The sequence below is a fragment of the Alligator mississippiensis genome, chromosome 10, assembly GCF_030867095.1.
Source record: "Alligator mississippiensis isolate rAllMis1 chromosome 10, rAllMis1, whole genome shotgun sequence".
Lineage (NCBI taxonomy): Eukaryota > Metazoa > Chordata > Crocodylia > Alligatoridae > Alligator > Alligator mississippiensis.
The window spans coordinates 25,997,508-26,016,025 of NC_081833.1; the positions used below are offsets into that span (position 1 = coordinate 25,997,508).

An 18,518-nucleotide genomic window follows, 5' to 3' on the forward strand; every position below is an offset into this window, starting at 1 on the left:
GTGGGCCAGATCTGGCCCATGGGCCATATTTTGTACAGTCCTGCTCTATGCTCTTCTCTCCAACTTCACACATACCTCTAAGACCCCAGTTCAGAACAGAGCAAGATTTGGCTCTGGGGATTTTCTTCTTGGATTATATTCCACCCCCTTTTTTCACTTTCATTTTTCCTTTCACCAGACAATGCTCTCCGTTCTGATTAGATTCACTCTCTCTTCCCTTTTGTGAGTCTCTACTTCCTTCTCATCTTCCTTTTCCCCGTTCTCCATCCCCAAAGCAGCAAAACAAACATCAGCTGCCTGCCCATATCCCTGAAGACCTTCCTCCATTTTCACAGCCATTCCCAGATGGTGGTATGAAGAGTCAAGAAGCCTAACCATCTTTTGTCATTCTACCAGGTCCCTTGTTTGGCATGCCAAGTGCTTGGACAGACTGCCTGACCGTAGACAATAGCTGTTCTGCTAACAAGGCATTGAACATCAGAAATGCCACAAGTTTCCTTCCACCCTGTCATGCCAAATTCTTTTGTCGCACACTGCCAATAACGGTTGGAAATTACTGTAAGAAGGTGTTTAGCTTAACCCACCATGAAAGAAACTTACCCAAGATGCCAAAGATCACCATGAAGAAAAGCAAGAGGGCAAGGATGTCGATGAAAGGAGGGAGAGACTGAAAGATCTGTCGTAGATTCCTGAAAAGGAGGAAACATTTACTCCATGTGTCAACAGTGAAATATTGTATGTGTGCGTCTGCATATATGCAGTAGAAAAACGTATGGGGATCAATCCTGCATGGGCAGGAAAATATACAGATGCACCAGCACACTGTCTTCTCACCATCTCTGCTACTACAATATGCATGTGTTCAAGGTTGGGCTGGACTGACCCCTCCAAAGTTTCTATCCCCATAACTCTTCCAGCATGTTTGCATATCTCTAGAATCCATATATATCCTATCCAAGTTATGTTAGCTTCAAGAAGTGAGTATGTCAAATTCATTCCCGAGATCTGGCTCCCATGCAGCAGCACAATGCTACGTGGCTCCGTAACATTAATTTTCCAAGACATTTCTTTTCTCTAAAGTTAGTCTTCAGGTACTACAAATAAAATTATTTCCATTATGTTACTTTCTTTGGTAGCCTTTAGGCTCTCTAGTCACTTCTTATACGATCTCCCTAAATGAGCACAGCATACAAGTTTTAGAGTACACAACATTCCCTATCACAGGTGCATTCCCCAGATCACTTCTCTGCAGTGCTACTAGTCCAAGGAATCCCCACAGTAAATCTGAAATGCATAGGAACCAACTGGATTCACAATTTTCACACAAGTTGAGAATTTGGTTGGTCTCTGTGAAAAAGCCTAGTCCCTACAAGGACTGAAATCGTTGAGCAAGCAGAAAGTGGCAGGAAGCCCTAGCATCCTGAAGCACAGGAGCAAATTAGAGGCTGAGCCCCCAACATAAGCTCAGTCCAGGAGCCAGTCACAAGGCTTGCAAAATAGCCCAACCTCCCCCTTTTTTTCCTGCTTTTCTGCCAAGCAAATGCCCAGCCCAGTGCTGCCTGACTACCCACCCACTGGGGCACCCATGTGTTTTAGCAGCACTGTGCGAGGAGCTGCCTCCCTTCCTGGTGTGTGGTCAAGCCCGCGGAAGCCATTAACTGCATCCTAGACTGCTTGCTAACACACTAATGGCTTCTATGGGCTTAATCCCCTAATCAACCCTATAGAAGCCATTAATTGACGCATTATTAAGCAGTCTAGGATGCAGTTAATGGCTTCCATAGGCTTGATCAACCCCACAGAAGCCATTAATCCCATTCTACACTGCTTAATAATGAGTCAATTAATGGCTTCCATGGGCTTAATTAGGGGATTAAAGCCCATGGAAGCCATTAATTGATGCATTAGCAAGCCCCAGTTTGAGGCTGTTTGTCTATCTTCTGGGAGGGGTGGGACTTCTGGGGCCCCTCAGCCAATTGGGGGGGGGGGGGGGGGAGAGGCACCGTGCTCTGCCACAAAAATGGCACTGGGCACCGTGCTTGGGCTGCAAAGTCAGATGGCAGCTGCCCCAATTTTGGTAGGTCCCTAGAAATGCATCTGTAAAAGAGAAAATTGTTTTTGCAGGCTGCCTGTAAAAACAAAGCTTTAGCTGGATTTCTGTTTCATGAACAACTAAGGACATAGCCAAGTAGGCAGGTAGCCAGCCACCTTCTAACTGCTCCGCAGTAACGGCAATCCACTAAGAAGATGCACCGCAAAGCTCTTGTTACTCGGACGTGTGAAGTCTGACGTACTAAGACCACTATGGCCTCTATAAACTGCACAAATAGGACAAAAGTCTGCAAGAGAAAAATCAGAGGAGAAAACAATGATTATTACAAGGCAAAAAAACAAAAAAACCACAGTCACCCTTCCCCACTGCCAAGATGCATGTCTTCTGCATGTTGGCTAGACTGTGCATTTAGCAATCAAGAGATAAAAATACAGAAGAGGAGTAACATTCAGGCCCAAATATAGAAAGTATGTCCCATACCATTCCTGTCTTATCTCCCAACAGCTGGACAACAGAGCCACATTCACAGGGCTGCGCTGTCCTAAACATGCTTCCACAAGTGAGCACATCGCACTGAGGGATCCCAACCTCTTCCAGAATTTTGAAGTAGTGTTAACAAGGGAAAGATACTTTTAAAGGCTTAATTCTAAGTGAGAAAGACTCCACAATTCATTAATGGGAAACAGCTCATATACCATATTTACTTGAATCTAAGATGACCCTGATTTTAAGACAACCCCCAACAAGTAAGATTCAATATATGGAAAATGTATATTTTAAAAATAATTTTCCAGGTATAGAATCTAATTACAAGATAGATGTTTGTCTTGAGTTCATCTCCCTCCCACTGCTAAGCAAGGAAAATAGTGGCTGGGGGGGGGGGGAAGGAATGCAAGTGACCAAAAAACACACAGATTTTGAAATAAGCATACTTGTAACTTGCATATATGCAAACTACTATGTGTACTTACAGATTTAGTTCATCCAGAATTGATGCATTTCACTTTTTTGCAAACTGCTTTAAGTTTTAATACAGGTACTCCATAAAAAACACATTTGAGCAGCACATTTCTACTACTTATACATAGTACAAACTATGCATATTAGTCCAAAGCCTTAACAAGGCTCCTGATTTATCATGTAGTTCATTGGGCTGGCTGGGCTGGGCCCCAGATAGTCAACAGCCCTTCTAGCCATAGTGACCCCCCAGCCCAGCACTGCTCAGTATGCATGTGTACTCCAGATACCCTCCCACAAAGGATCCATATGCTAATCAGCACCCCCATTCATGACTGGAACCAGGTGTTCTTGTCAGGAGTCCTGGGACCCTTCAAAAATGTATATGCAGATGAGGCATGGGGCTGCCTGATCTGGCTCTAGGCCACAGAAAGCAGGGCCACACCAGTCGCATGCAACAGGCTGAGAGAGGGAGCAACACAGCCTCTCATCATACTACTATGCAGCTGGGATACAAAAAACTGACCATCTCTATTTAACAGCCCAATACTTTATCAGTAACCAAAGAACCACACTGAGAAAGAGCACTGAAGAGGGACAAGGGATAGGGAACTTACCTTCACCATGGTCCTTTTGTGTCTGATGTACGTGTGGAAGCCTAACCATCTCATCTTCATAGATAGTTCAAAGACCACCACTACTAATGCAAACAGCTCCAGGGTTGCATGGACCTGTAATCAGACACCCACTACATTTGACCTCTTATTTTCTACTAGTAACAACCACTTCACAAGCCTCAGTTTTGTCTTCAAGAAGCTTACTGTGGCTTGTTGTCAAAGTCACATTGTAGAGGTCAGGGTTTAGTTTGGTTTTCTTTGTTTGTTTGTTTTGGGGTTTTTTTTACAGTATGGCAGGAAATCCTGAATGTTTACTGAATTTATGCAATTTTTTTCAGTGTACCATCCCCTAGGATTTAAACATTGGCAGCATGAAGTTTTTGGTACAACACCAATATCTTTAAAATGTTTGGCATCCCTTTTTAACAGCTTCTAATTAAAAAGCACTCTGACAATTTATTCCTAATCCTGACAAATCATTTTTAGAAATTCATTTTGAACTGTTTGAGTGCAGCAAATATTTTCTGTAAAATTACTTCAGTTTTTTTATCTCTCTCAGAAATAGCCTGTTTTGAAAAATTCTTAAACAGTACAAGAGGAAGACCCAAAGACAAAGGAGATTTTTCAAAGATGCAGACATGTTTTGTTTTGAAATACAATTATGGACGATTGATAAAAATTCTGGATGACTAAAAATAGCATCTTTAGCATAAATGGCAATAATAATTAGCTCTTAGATAGCAGACACAAATACATAAGGACCAGATTTCCTGTTTTCAGGTACAATCGTTCACAAATTGAAGTAGACAAGCATCCATCTATATCCATAATTAGGTAAAGACAAATTCTGCAGTCTGCACCCATAATTTGTTTGCAGATGTGAACTTTAGCAAGGAAAGGTGAACCTTCGAAAACTTATGACTGTTTGCAAAGTGCTTTAAAAGCCATTAATGAACTGTCACAACACTGAGGGGCAAGGTAAATATACCCACTATAGATTGTGATATTGTAGATTCCTTCTTTAATGACTTGCTGAAGGCCATGGCAAGAATCAGTCTGAAATAAGACTGGTGCTCCACTCCCCTCAATGCATCACAGGAGGAGGATTTAAACCATTTGTATTTTAAAGGGCTGCTAATGACTCTCTCCCTGAATATACCATGGGCAGCAGAGATGGAATCTTTCTAAAACACCCAGGAAGTGAACAGTTCTCCTGACAACTTGATGGTATCTGAACAGTTTGCAATGTTTATTCAGGATAAACAATGATCAACCACACTTTCTTCCTATAAACAATTTTAAATTAAATTCTTAAATCAAAAGGATATGCCAACACACAAGATGGAAAACACTTCTGTTGTGCAAGCACATATTTGCTGCAGAAGAAATATTGCTGCTACTCCCCCTCAACTCCCAACACAAAGCAGTTACTCCTTCTGGCACTGCTTTCTTCTATGTCCAGCCACCCAGTTCATTCTGCCCTTGAAGTACGTACGTAGATGCCAAGGCGGAGCATAGGGACAGCAGGGGCCTCACACAGAGACAGCAGGAGGAGAAGCAGTGCTGTGGTCAGTTCCATTAGGTAGAAAAGGTGATTGTGTGCAAAGAGGTAGGCAGCCAGCGCTTTGGCATTTTTGGGGTGGGTGAAGAATTTATCATTGTTTTCCCCTTCCTATTAAGAAAAACAGCAGCATTAGTTATGTTTTGCACTAAAATAGTTCTGTCCATCTAAAGAGCATTAAGCATTTTAGAAGTGTTAAGTAACACTTGCAGTAGCTCTGTGATGCAAGTTGTATTATCACATTTTACAGAGAGGTAAGCCTGATTTTTTTATTTTTTTGGGGGGGGGGGGGGTGGAGGAAGTTAGGTGTCACTTGGAAAAGTCAGAGCCAGGACCAGAACTCACAGGCTTTGACTTGCAGGGGCATGCTAGTTAGGAGGTGACATTGTGTATATGGTTGTAAACACCAGGCATGCACCTTATATGCACTGTAAGTATACTTCAGTAGTACACTACACATCTATGGTATGCCTGCTTTGAAAGCCAGCAGCCTGCAAACGAAGAACTGTATTGACATAATTTTGGAAGATAGGCAAAAACTCAGTGAATAGAAGCCCTCTGGGATTTAATTTTTTTTTTTTTTTTTTTTTTTTAAACTACTTGCACATCTTCCCAGATGAAACTGCTCACTTCTCTGGGGCAAAACTTGAAAGAATGCTGATAAGTTCAGGGCCAACTGGTTAACAGTTGTGGCTTTTGAAGGCCAAGATAAATGCTGGGACTGGCAAAAATCACTGTGGAGGAGCCACTATTTGGTAGAACACAAATACACTATGTCCATTTCATTCATAATAATTATGTAAGAAGTGGAATCCATGAAAAATTGAAAAGGTCTATGCACTGATCTGTCATTCCAGCTTGCTTAGGCCTTTTAATTTACGTAGAAAAGGTCAGTTACTACACTCCAGTTATTGGCCAGCAACTGATTAACTGCAGTGGCTTCATCATTTATGTAACCTCTAGGAATAAAATTATTCAGATTCCACTGAGCTCCCTTCCCTCCCCTTGACTCTGACAGTTAAATATCTGATTCTTCCTTAACATAGCTTTTCCAAGAAACCAACTGCTCTGGTTGTCATAGGGATTTTAAGATACTGAAGAAGGGTGGGTAGGTACTCATGGTCAGAAGGAGATAGTGAAGACAGTGCAGACAGGATGGGGAAAAACAATTACACTGCTTTAACGAAGACTTGCCACCCATTAGAAAGCGTCACTTTTTCTGCTGCAACCATTTCTTCCGTCTACTCCTACCTCACAGTATGTAAAGCTAATTTATATCCTGTGGCATTCAAGAGGTAAAACTACTGCAGTTTGGCTTTCACTTAATGCAAGATAAGGAGGACAGAAAAAACGCTTCAAAGTGGGAGAATTGTTTAGTACAGGGGTGCTCAACCTCCAGCCTGAGGGCCAAATGCAGCCCAGAGCCTTGGAATCTGCCCTATGGGACTTCCCACAAGTTAGGAAATTTGGTGGAGGGGAAGCAGTAGCCGTTAACACTGGCATCCCTCTCCATTGCCAAAAATCCCAAATCCAGCATAGCAGGTTGGAGCCAGGCTGCAACCCTCCTCTGCTAGCTAAATCAGGGCCTGGCCAAGCCCCCTTTCCCCATGCAGCTGGATCAGGGTTGAGCTGCCCCCTTCAAAAACCCGCTATTGGACCTAATGATCTGACCTCACTTAACCACCTCATGAGGAAACATAGTCAATTCTAAATAGCAAGAGTGCCCTCATGTTCTGTTTAGCTGTCTAACCAGTTTTGTAGCAAAACAGAATGGTCAGGCCAGTGATCCAGACTGCAAACAAAACAAAGCAGTGAGCCTCATACAAATGATTGCTCACTTAAAGATGGACCTAACTTCACACCACTAGGGAAACTCTCTTACTCATGCCTCACAAAACAAATTTGTAGCAGGAAAAGCAGCAAAGCAGCCCAAATTCTGCCTGTTGGTAACTAACCAATTCAAAACACAGTTGGACAGCTAAGCCCTCTTGTTCAGACAGCACAGCTGTGCCTGAAGCTGCTGTTTGACTAAACAATCTGAGAGATATTTTAAGTTATGTCTCTTCCACTTCAACGACATCATCAATAAAGCCACTGCTGTTGCCTTGACCAATAACGTGCATATCTGAAGAACTAAACCTACTATATGCATTGCAATGAGACACTATTAACTCACTGTACATTCACAGCACCTTTCCAAGTTAAAAAATGAGTTCACATTAAAAAAACAAACAAACAAACAAAAAACTTAGGAGTGTCCTGAGTAGCACTTTTGGTTTGTTATTGTCATCACTTTACTGATGAAGACCTATTGCACAAACTAAGTACTAAGGTCCAAGCCAGGTAAGCAGAAATGCTGTAAGAAGCAAAATGTTTAGCCTGTTGGGACAAGGAACAGAAAGGAAGGAGCACTTTGAGTAACTCATTAGTGATTGAATGATGGACTGCACATCCATTCTCTTCACTGGAGGGAAAACTGCTGCACTGGAAAGTCTTTTCGAGGGGTGGAGAGAAATAGAAGAGATACAAAATAGTCAGGGACCCAAGAGACACTTTTCACAGAAACAATTATATTCCAGCTACTACCTAGATCTGTGTCACAGTTTCCTGTTCTGACTGTAAGGAGACAGTCCCTGGCAAAGAATCAAGATTCTAAAATTGCAATAGCACCGATATAGTTTCCTGTATTTAATAATCAACATGATTCAAAAGTTCATTTTACCAAATTACATACCAGCAGGTTACTCTCCTCCCCAAACATGGGGCAGATGCTTACACTGCAACACTAAGCAGGGCTCACCTGGAGGTAGATTGCTGCTTCTTGGTAGTTCATTTCCCAGTTGTGTCTGGCAGAACTTTGCCGAGAGCAGCAGTCCCCTGCTGCTGGGCTGGACACATCATTAACAATATCATAGTTGCCTCCATCTGTTTTGGTAGGACAGGGTGAGAGAAAGGGAAAGGAGGTCAATTTACAATTGAGCAAGGCAAGTTTATTCAGGAAGAATGTACCAGCCATTGATCTGAAATACAAGCAGATCAGGTACCAAGTGGACAGTCAAGAGACACTGGAGCAGAAACTGACAATTTATACAAAGTCAAATCAACACTTCGTATATAGCAGTTTTCAAAAGGAAGAATGTTACTAAGACCAGCTCCACTGTGCTCTGCACACCTTATAACAGAACAAGTTATTCTATCTATTTTGGTAGAATCCAATATTTATATGGTAAGAAAGTCACCTGGCAAACGATACCAGGAGACACCATGCATACTTGAGATGGTGATAAGTGACTTGTATTATATGAGAGAGATGCACAGAAAAAAAAAATCTTTCAAAATACATTTTGGTCAAAATGATCTAAATAGAACCATATTTCATTCTAGCTTTTAGGACTCAAGTTTTAATCCTACATGTATGTTACATCTCTGCGAAACAAAACCCTCTACTACAGGGGGTGGCAAAATGCATCCTATGGGCCAGATTCAGTCCATCAGGCAATTTCATCCGACCCGTGGGCAGGTGCCTATCATTCACTGCATCTAGCCTGACCCCAGGCTGTCCCTGTTATGCTCACATGGGGCTAAGCCCTGCTCACTGCCATGGGGGCAGCATGTGCTGTGCTCCCAGGCTCACACATGGGACAGCTCTGACCCCAGTCCCACAGGTAGGGAAGTGATGGTGACAGACAGGAGGGAAGTGGTGGCGACTGGCCAGCAGGCAGGCAAATAAGGGAGTGACAGGGGAAGAGCAGCAGGTGGGAGAAGTGGTGGCAGGAGCAGCAGTGGGTAGGAGGGCAGTGGTGGTGTGTGTGTGGGAGTGAAGTGGCAGCTGGGCGGGAGTGTGGGGCCCGTGCTGGTGCCCTGGAGTCAGTGCTGGTGAGGACCCAGCGTGGGGCAGCAGGAGCACGGAGCCCAGACCACCGGGGGGCAGGTCCCCCTGGCTTCATCATGCAGGGCTCACTCGCATGTAGTTCCCAGGTTCTCTGTCTGAGCCGCGCACCTCTGGGGGGAGCCCCACAAGATGGAGCCAGTGGCCCAGCCCCACTCACTGCTACACACAGGTCATAGGAAACAGTGTGGAGCCCTGCACTATAGAGCTGGACTGGCACTGCCCCTCCCCCTGCTACCCTGACCGAGCCCCATGATCTGCACTGCCAGCTTCATCATGTGGGGCTCCTCACAGTGACACAGGGCTCAGGCAGAGAATCTACTAGGTCACAGCCTAACACGGGTACAAGTCCCACTTGGAAACAAACACACACCATAGTAAAAGTCCTTTCCCTGAAGAGATTATAGTCTAAAATGACAAAAATAAAGGGTGGGAGAAAGGAAGGACTGTTATTCACAGAAGTTTAGGGCTGGAAGGGACCTCATGAGATCACTGGGTCCAGCCCCCCTGCTCTGGGCAGGAAAGACTGCTGGGGTCAAATAACCATTGCAATCTCCCTCCACAATCACTTGCACTGTTGCACTTCCACTTCCTCACTCTTAAGCAAAATCGTGACTCCAGTCACTTTGTTTACCTCTAACCCTGCTCACTGTCATTATACAGAGGGAGAATTCAGGCATAAAGGCCCAGATCAACAAAGGTATTTGGGCACCTACCTCTCAAAGAAAGTAAGTTCAAATTTTTCCAAGAACGACAACTAGATGTAGACTTCCATTTGTGTAGGTGTTTCATCAGTACAGATAGACTCTTTTAAAGACTAGACACTAAAAACAGAAACACCTAAAACATACCAGTCTTTTTTTCAAAAAGCAGAAAGTCTTAAAAGAATTGCGCTAGGTCACACAGACAGCCTCTGGCCAGTGACTCTCAACCAAGGTGCTGCAAGATTCTGCACAATATTAGCACTGTTAGGTGTGCAAACAAGGTGCAACTCACAAGATAAACCCTGAGTTTTCAAATAGGAATCCAAAATATCCAAACCATTCTGACCTGTTGTGGTCTTTCTGAGTTCCTCTCAGTAGGATTGCTCCGTTTTGTTTTGGTTTTTTTAGCATCAAAAAACGAATGAAAGCTGAGCTGGCATTTTCCAAGGGTGCCTTTAGTCTAATGAAATTGATAACTACTGCTCTAGCAGAACAAGGACAATCTCAGATTACCAGAGTGTCAGTGTCTTAACCACATAACCATTGTTCTTCCCCGATAGTTTCCTGAGAGTGGTATGATAAGGCCAGTTCCTGACAAGTTTCAGCCTGCAAGGAAATGGCTTTCCAACATAAACAAGCTTTGTGCCATTATTTGAAAGTTGTTATGCAGAACTTCTTAATCTGCATGTTCTGAGAAGTTATTTGGGGCAAGAGGAAGTTGTAATCGTGCTTTCATTTCCTCTCTGATACTTTCACAGTCTGCGTGTGTACCACTACCAGAAAGTAAATTCTATCTTACTGCTACTCCAGATTGGATACAGACATTTTTCTCATTGTACATCACAGCCTGCTCACAATGAAACTAGACACTGTTACATTAATATCCTTGTGAACATATCTGTTCTAGCAGTGTTGCTCCTGCTAGCGAAGGTATGGTGGTGCAAGACCCTCAAATACGCCAGTGAACATGACCTTTGGTTTGGCCTCTGATCAGCGAGATAAAGCAAACAGGCAAAGAAGGAACCCGTCTTGGAAGGGCTTGAAGGTCAGTCTCTTCAAATAGTCCCAGGACAATCCTTCCTTGTTACCCCACAGCCAAACACAACATTTATTTTAGAGGTTCAGAGAAATTTTGGAGTAGCTGGAACACAGACACTAGGGCTGAATCACCGAATCGAATCACTGTCCCAAATCGGCCGAATCCAAATACAAAGCAAATACTAGCTGCTTTGCACAGGCCTAACAGACACAGGACTGATACACTGCAGGGAACAAGGGACAACCCTTTATCTCCTAGTAGCAAATGGTTCAGCAGATGCATCTTCTTACTAATAGAAGCAGCACATATATTTATCTCCAACCAACACAATTATCATCAAAACACCCATGTATAACAGTCTTACTTTACTTTACAGCAAGGGTGGGCAAAATACAGACCATGGGCCACATCTGGCCCGCCAACTGATTAGATCCGGCCCGCAGGCAGGCACCCAACAATTAACTGTATCCAGCCCTGCCTGCGGCTGCCTTTGCTGTGCTCTGCTTGGGGAGGAGTCCTGCCCCAGGCAGAGCATATTGTGCTCCCAGCCTCCCCCACCAGCAGGCACAGCTTCTGAGCAGGGCTCCTGCTGCTACCACTGCCCAGGGAACTGCTGGGCTCCCTCAGCCTCCAGCAACTCAGGAAAGCAGCTGCCACCACTGGCAGCAACAGAAGCCCCTGCAAGAGGGCGGGTGACGGACGGACACAGAGAACTGAGCCTGGCATCACCAGCTCCCTTAGAAGCAACAGCAGCAGGAGCCAGTGCAGGTTTGGCTGCAGCCCTACTGTGCAGGTGTGGGACACAGACTCTCTCACCTGCCTGCCTGGCGGGGCTGCACCAAGCGCACACTGGCTCCTGCTGTTACTCCCCCATCCTGTCTGTCTGTTCAGGCTTTGTAAGCAGCCAAGCTCCTTCATTCCCCTCCCCCAACTCTATCCACATAGTCCCCTGCCCCGCAAAAGTAGGACCAGTGAGGTGCAGGCAAAGCCCCATTCCCTCAACACTGCAGCTTCCCCTCCCTACCTGCTGCCCAGAGCACTGCAGCAGGGACAGCTGCCGCTGCCCAGGTAAGTGCGGGGCTCCCCCAACCTCCAGCAAGTCCTCCTGTCCCTGCTGCCCTCCAGGCAGCAGGTAGGGAGTCAAAGCTGCAGCATTCAGGGCTCTGCCTGCAGCTCACTCTGGTCTTGCTTGTGCAGGGCAGGGGAGCATGTGGATAGAAAGGGGAAAAGAGGGAGGGGGTGTGAAGGAGCTTTGCTGTTCACAAAGCCCAGATGAGCAGGCAGGGACAGACAGGAGGGGGAGCAGCAGCAGGAGACAGCGTGTACTTGGTGCAGCTCCACCAGGCAGGCAGGTGAGAGAAGTGACAGCAGCAGAAGCCAGCACAAGCTTGGCTGCAGCCCTGCAGGACAGGTGTAGGACAGAGACTAAGAGAGCTGGCGATGCTAGACTCGGCTCCCTGCCTCCCCTCCCCTCTTGCAGGGGTTTCTGTTACCGCCGGTGGAGGCAGCCTCTTTCCTGCCCTTTGCAGTACACTGGAGCCAGGCAGGCACCCCTCACCTGCCCCCCCCAGGCTGGGCTGTGCCACATCACATAGAGCAGGTAGGGGGGAGGCCCCCCACACATGCACAACCAACCTACCCACACCCCACACATAACCCCATGCTCCGTCACACACCCCACCCCCCTCCATACCCACACACACCCAACACTGTCCCACATACCCCACTATACACATCCCACACACATACACCCACACCCCATATATACACACACACACACACACACACACACCACCAACATACTCCAACCATACCCCACACCCCCTACATACATCCCACACATATACCCACATCCCACACATGCACCCACACTCCCTCACATGCACCCACACACATCCATGTGATACCCCAAACACACCCCACCTGCACCATAACCACACACCCACCCAGAAGTCCCCTCCCCCCCACACACCCTCCTCTTTTGCCCCCACAAACTGCATCTACTCACACCCCACATATCTCCCCAACCACACATATCCCTTACCCCCACACACACTCTACAAGCAAACTACCCACCCAGCCCCAAAAGGAGTATTTCCTGGGCAAGGGGAGAAACTCTGTGGCAAAGGTCAGGTGTTAGGGGGCAGGACTTCTGGTCACAAGATGGCAACCAGGGGAGGGGACACCTGCCAAGGGCCAGGGCTACCCTTGCGGCCTTCGACACCTCATCAATACTTGTTAAGTGGCCCTCCACCCAAAATAATTGCCTGCCCCTGCTTTACAGGTTACAGCTTCTCCACCTGCAGTCTTGTAGGTAACTGCCTTGTACGCTCTTGGCCCTTTAAAAAAAAACAAACAAACAAACCCTGGACTCACCGGGTGCTGCCAAGCGGGAGGGTGATCCCTACTGTCCCTCCACACCCCCAGACCAGTTTGATGCAAGTACTAACTAACAAATGACTGGAAAGCCAATGAAGTATTAACACCAATTTAATTACTCTAGGTTAAAATAATTTTACTATTACTATAACCTGACAGCAACCTGCAACATTTAAGAGCAGCAAAAACAACACAACAAAAAAAAAAAACCCTTAAAAGTTAACAAGCGTTTGTAGTTTTACAAACATTTTCTTTAACCCATACCATTATGTTCTTAGGAAAGATACCTTTTCTAGAATGGAATCACATCATTGTTCTTCACAAGAAAAAACAAGTCATGCTAGGTTAAGTAAAAACCTTTCAGCAGCAAGCATCCTGTCTAGAAAATGTTGAAATATAAAAGAAATGTCCCAAAGGGACTAAACTAGATAGTATGAAAACAACTTTCAGAACTGCGACCCAGAAACAAAATTTTAAATACCAATATGCCTTCTTTCTTCCCCAAACCAAATGAGTTTCTGTGCTAGTTGTACAGAGAATGGGAAGCTTGTAAGCAAAGGGTTCCACTTATTTATAGGACTATATTTATTGTACATGCTCATCCCAAAGGGGTACCAGAAGGTTGATCTAGGACCCCTAAGGCACCAGCATCATCTGGCTAATAAATAATAATAAAAAAATAATAAGTAGTTTGGCAGCCATCCAGGTAGCTAATAGCCTTAGCTGGTCCCAAGATAACAATGACAGATGAATGCAACCCTCCACTCAGCTCATCCTGTAGAACATCCTCAGTGGCATTTACCATTAGCATCAAGTTCAATTAGACAGCAAGATCTCTCCACAGGACTCTCACAATCTTCTAAGTGCATGGCAGGCAGCTCCTTCCTTTGCTTTGGGAAGCAGATGCACAGTATTTGGAGATGGTAGCAGGTGAAAAGAGAAGAGAAAACAACTGGATAGTCTCTTTCCTCCTCTTAAAAGTTACTACACAGTTTCAAGGCTCACTCAAGGGAAAGCCAAAGAATGAAAAGTTTACTTCTGACTTTTCACAAAACAAACAAAAACCCCCCAAAAACCCAAACCCCACCAAAGAACATTTTGTCCCTAAGGGGAACTTAGGTCAGGCAGTTAAAATTCTGCCTTAAATTTGTCAAAAGCAGGATGCCCTTGATTTTTCAGTTGTTTGAAGGTTGAGTTACTGGATACAGAGCCTCTGAGAAGGATTCTGGCTAGAGAGCCCTTGGTTCAGCCTTCTTTTATTTTGACACACAGCACAATCTGCTCAGTCCAGCAAGCACTAGTCAATCCTTTCCCATTAGCTGTAATGTGCTGACTGGTCAACTAAAGAAGTCCCAGCCCTCTTCTCCTCCCCTCCACACCCCCACTCCAAACAGAATATTAAAAAGATATTAGTGGAGTCCACAGTACAAAGGGTGTGAAGCAGTAAACTGGCTGAGCCATTCGCAGATGGTAATGTTTCCTCCACCCTGATGCAACTTATCCCAAACGTTCACTTTAAAAACACAACAAAAAAAACACAGCTGGCCTGCTTACACAAGTCAACCAAAATGATACTGCAGGGATTCCAACATTTCCATTCACTAGAGCACAGCATGCGCCTGTGTAAATAGTTTCCATATGCCATCATAAAAGAGAGGGATGCAAACTTTCCTGGACCGAAATAGCTCCCTTTATGAAAAAAAGGGATGCCATCAAGGAAACATTCTCTGTGGGCTGACATGGTAAGCAAACCTCTGCTGCCGAGATCTGTGGGAAAGGTGCACTGTTTCCAGAACTGGATCAACACCAACAGAGTCACGCATAATCTATCAATAAAAGGACTTTCCTCTTAGGGGGAAAAAACACTTAGAAGCAAGTCCCATGGAAATTCAGCTGGAAAAAACAGGCTCACTAGAAATGAGGGTATCAGCCTTAAGAAGTAGAGAACACACCATAGGCTTAAGGACTGCAGTGAGATGGGGCTTAATTAGGTACAAATAGCCATTTTAAATCTCCATTTCATTCGAGGTTTGTTGTTAGTGCCTGCATTTCTACTTTTTGCCAATACATGCATTTCTTTAGCCTACATTCCTCCATTAAGCTAGAATACTTCACTGCTGGGGTTAACTGCTGACAGCTCAGTAATGCTTCACTAAGTGAGGGCAAACATCCAACAGCTCCAAACAGGTGCTTAAGAAGGGAACCAATTCCAGAAGCGCATACACTTTCTGCAAGGATTCAAAGACAGAGCCAGCCAGGCACTGGTGATCATGATGGAGGATGGAAAAAAAATGGAGACATCCTCATCTTGCACTGTTGATGGCTTTACATCAGCTAATGACTTGGTAAGGAGGGAAGTGATTGTAGGAGGTAGACTTCATTTGTTTCTTTCAGAGAGAAACAGGAAATGGTTTTCCTTCTCCAGATGTCCTTACATGCTTGAGAGCCACATGCTACTCAATCCTATTGTTTAAAAAAAAATAAAAAAAATATGGAGCCACCGAGAGGAGACTGAAAAATGACTGGACCTCATAACAGATCCACATCCTTCTTAAAATATGAATACTCCAGACTCTGGGACAGATAGGAATATGTTCCACAGACCTGAATAAAAACAATTTGATCCAAGCAAAGCAGAAGCGATGGTGACTGATGGAGGGAAGGATCCTAAAGAACTGGTCTGGAGCACTTCATATCAGTATCACCACCTTACAATTATCAACACAGAGAACAGTCTCAGGATCACAACAGATTCACTTCTCCTGCACTCATCAGGCTAAACAACTGTGCCCTCTCTTCACACATGCCAGGTCACGATAGTCTACAATCAGGGCTGTCCAACTTTTGAGTGCCAGTTGGACATTTCTGGACTATATCTTTGTCGCTTTGGGGCTGGACTCACTCTGCAGGAAGATAACCCTGAAAGCCACATGGAAAATGCAGCTGATTTGATATAGATAAAGTAGGCCAATGAAAACACAATCCACTGATGCCTTACCTGCTTTGAAGAGGCACAATTTAACTGGCAGTCTATTTAAATATCTCAGGCTCCATTTTTAAAGCTCCATTACTACAGAGACTGCTTTTGTCAACATCTTCTTTCTCACTCACTGTTTATTGTGACAGCTTTGTTTGACTGGCATCCTGTGGCTAAGAGGACTCCGCTTCAAGCCAGGAGAAGCCAGTAGAAAGATGTCATCACTGAAGTGACCATAGCTGTGAAATACACTCCTACGAAGACACTGCACATTACTAGCTTTATTTAGATGGGTAGAATATGTCCATCTGTCCCCCACCCCCACCCAGTGATGGGCACTGAAAGACCACCCCCTGCCCCCAAGGGAATAATGTGCCATTACATACCTCAAGCAAACATGGTTCCTTCAACTTTCCCATTTAATACAGCTGACAAATATTTTTGAGCTCTCTATATCTATCTCTCTCTAAACCTATATCTCTGTATCTAACAATAACCAAGATTATAAAACAGCCTAGACTTCTGCTTTAGCATTTAGTCCAGAATGTAGTTATTACCTCATAAACATGAGGCACCCTCACGTTATCATCATGCAAACTACAGGGAGCTGAATATGCATGAAAGCTGAACAGATGTCCCTCAGCATGGTAAGCCACTTGTATATATAATCACCTGTTTTTATCAGCCATGTTGCCTAGCTCATCTTATCAAATACAACCCAGTAAAACAGCATGTTTAACCAGATGAGTACAAAACTCGTGCTACCATCTCTTGTGATATATATTTAAAAGCTGGTGTACTAACTTAGCGTGCCACAAATCAGAAATCTGAAAGTTATTTTCATTTGTGGAACAACAGTCCTGCTAATATACTGGTGCTGTGAGAGGTACATGGCAGTTTGATACATCTTACACACAAACAACACTTAATCAGTCTGTCCACTAGCTTGTTATTTCAAATGTCAAACTAAGACAAATCCTTTAAAAATCAAATAAACAAACCTCACATTCCTCCCGAAGTCATTTCTTTGCCTTCCATTTGGCATGTACAGGGCATTCTCTAAACTTAGATGTAAAATGCACCAGAGAGCAAGGATGAAGATAAATTTCCCTCAGTGCAGCAACAGAAGATGTGCACTTACAGACCCCATTTTGCATCTGTACTCTATAATCTTATCCTAGGCGCTGGACAAATGCTTGTTAATAGAGAATTCCATCTGCTACCTGTTCTCCAAGGGTCTCTTCTCCCCGTTTTATTCTGTCACGTGGTTTTGCCTTGTGCATTGGTTTCCTACGTTGCTCCTATTACAGGAAAGCTTCATCACTGCAGAATTTTCAAATACCTTTGATGTACGGTAAATACACAAGGCACCTGGATGCGTTTTTTCTCTTCAGCTTAGTTTGTCTAAATATCCCTACTAGTCAAATTCAGGACACTTTAGGATTCCAAGTAGTCAAGAGCACCATTGATTGAAAGTCCAGGATTCTTCACTATGGCTCAAAAGCCACTGAGTCGGTTAATATTTTTGGTATAAGTATATGAAGACCATTTGTCAATTTATAAATGCTACTTAGCATCCCATGAAAAATAAGTTACTTATCACCAATACTTTGTTTTCCAACTGCATTACTCCCAGAGCCACACCAGGAGTCATGTACTCAGTACCCTCTTCCACTAAACTTTTGTCAGTTTGGCATGCAATGCCTACAGAGACGTGTTATGGAAGCAACAACATAAAGGAGAATTTAAACTGTTATAAGCAGAGAAAGATTCAAACATTCTTAATAACTGAAAACTGTACCTGCTCCTTTTGCACTGATGTAGCTAAAGCCAAATATTAATATAATTTCAAAGGCTTTTTACTGGCTAAATACAGAGCCGCATTTGTTTCTACATGCTGGAATTCAAAAGAAAAGGCAATTTCAATTTCTTGTGCACAGTTAAAATGTCAAAAGCGCAACTAGTTTCACATCGTTCATTTTGTCCTTGACAAATCAACTTTTCTACTGCAAAGAGGATGAGCCAAAACCACAGTAAAGACAAAAACCACTTTGCAGAAATTATTGAATCTGATTTTATCAATTCTTTTCAATATTTATGATTATGTAATCTTGTTAATTGTCTGCCATAACTATGATAAGGGTATTGTATATACACAGGTAAGATTAGTTCATTACAGGAATTTAACTACTGACACACAGATTCCACAAAACCGTGTAATATTAATTTCAAACAAAACAAAAAGAATTGGGTTCAAGTTTCCAGTTCTACAAGCTAAACAAAGTATTGCCTTATGGTTTTGAACAGGAGAGACAAGCAGCCCTTAGTGAAAACTGCAAAAA

The 18,518-nt window shown here is 44.0% G+C and overlaps 1 protein-coding gene across 4 annotated transcripts in view; it reads right to left on the reverse strand.

The window, feature by feature from the left end:
• The window catches only part of TPCN1 (two pore segment channel 1), a 64,173-nt gene that overhangs the window by 29,729 nt on the left and 15,926 nt on the right, over window positions 1-18,518 (reverse strand). For 2 of the 4 annotated variants that reach the window (XM_019493725.2, XM_006265835.4), the window contains exons 2-6: window positions 7,989-8,113; window positions 5,123-5,299; window positions 3,628-3,741; window positions 2,209-2,339; window positions 601-689 (exon numbers count right to left, since the gene is read on the reverse strand). In XM_019493725.2, coding sequence (XP_019349270.1) covers window positions 601-689; window positions 2,209-2,339; window positions 3,628-3,741; window positions 5,123-5,299; window positions 7,989-8,113 — 636 coding nt within the window. Of the gene's footprint in view, window positions 1-600; window positions 690-2,208; window positions 2,340-3,627; window positions 3,742-5,122; window positions 5,300-7,988; window positions 8,114-14,001; window positions 14,459-18,518 lie in introns of those variants that run through there. The other 2 variants (XM_019493724.2, XM_019493726.2) reach the window with 2 other exon arrangements.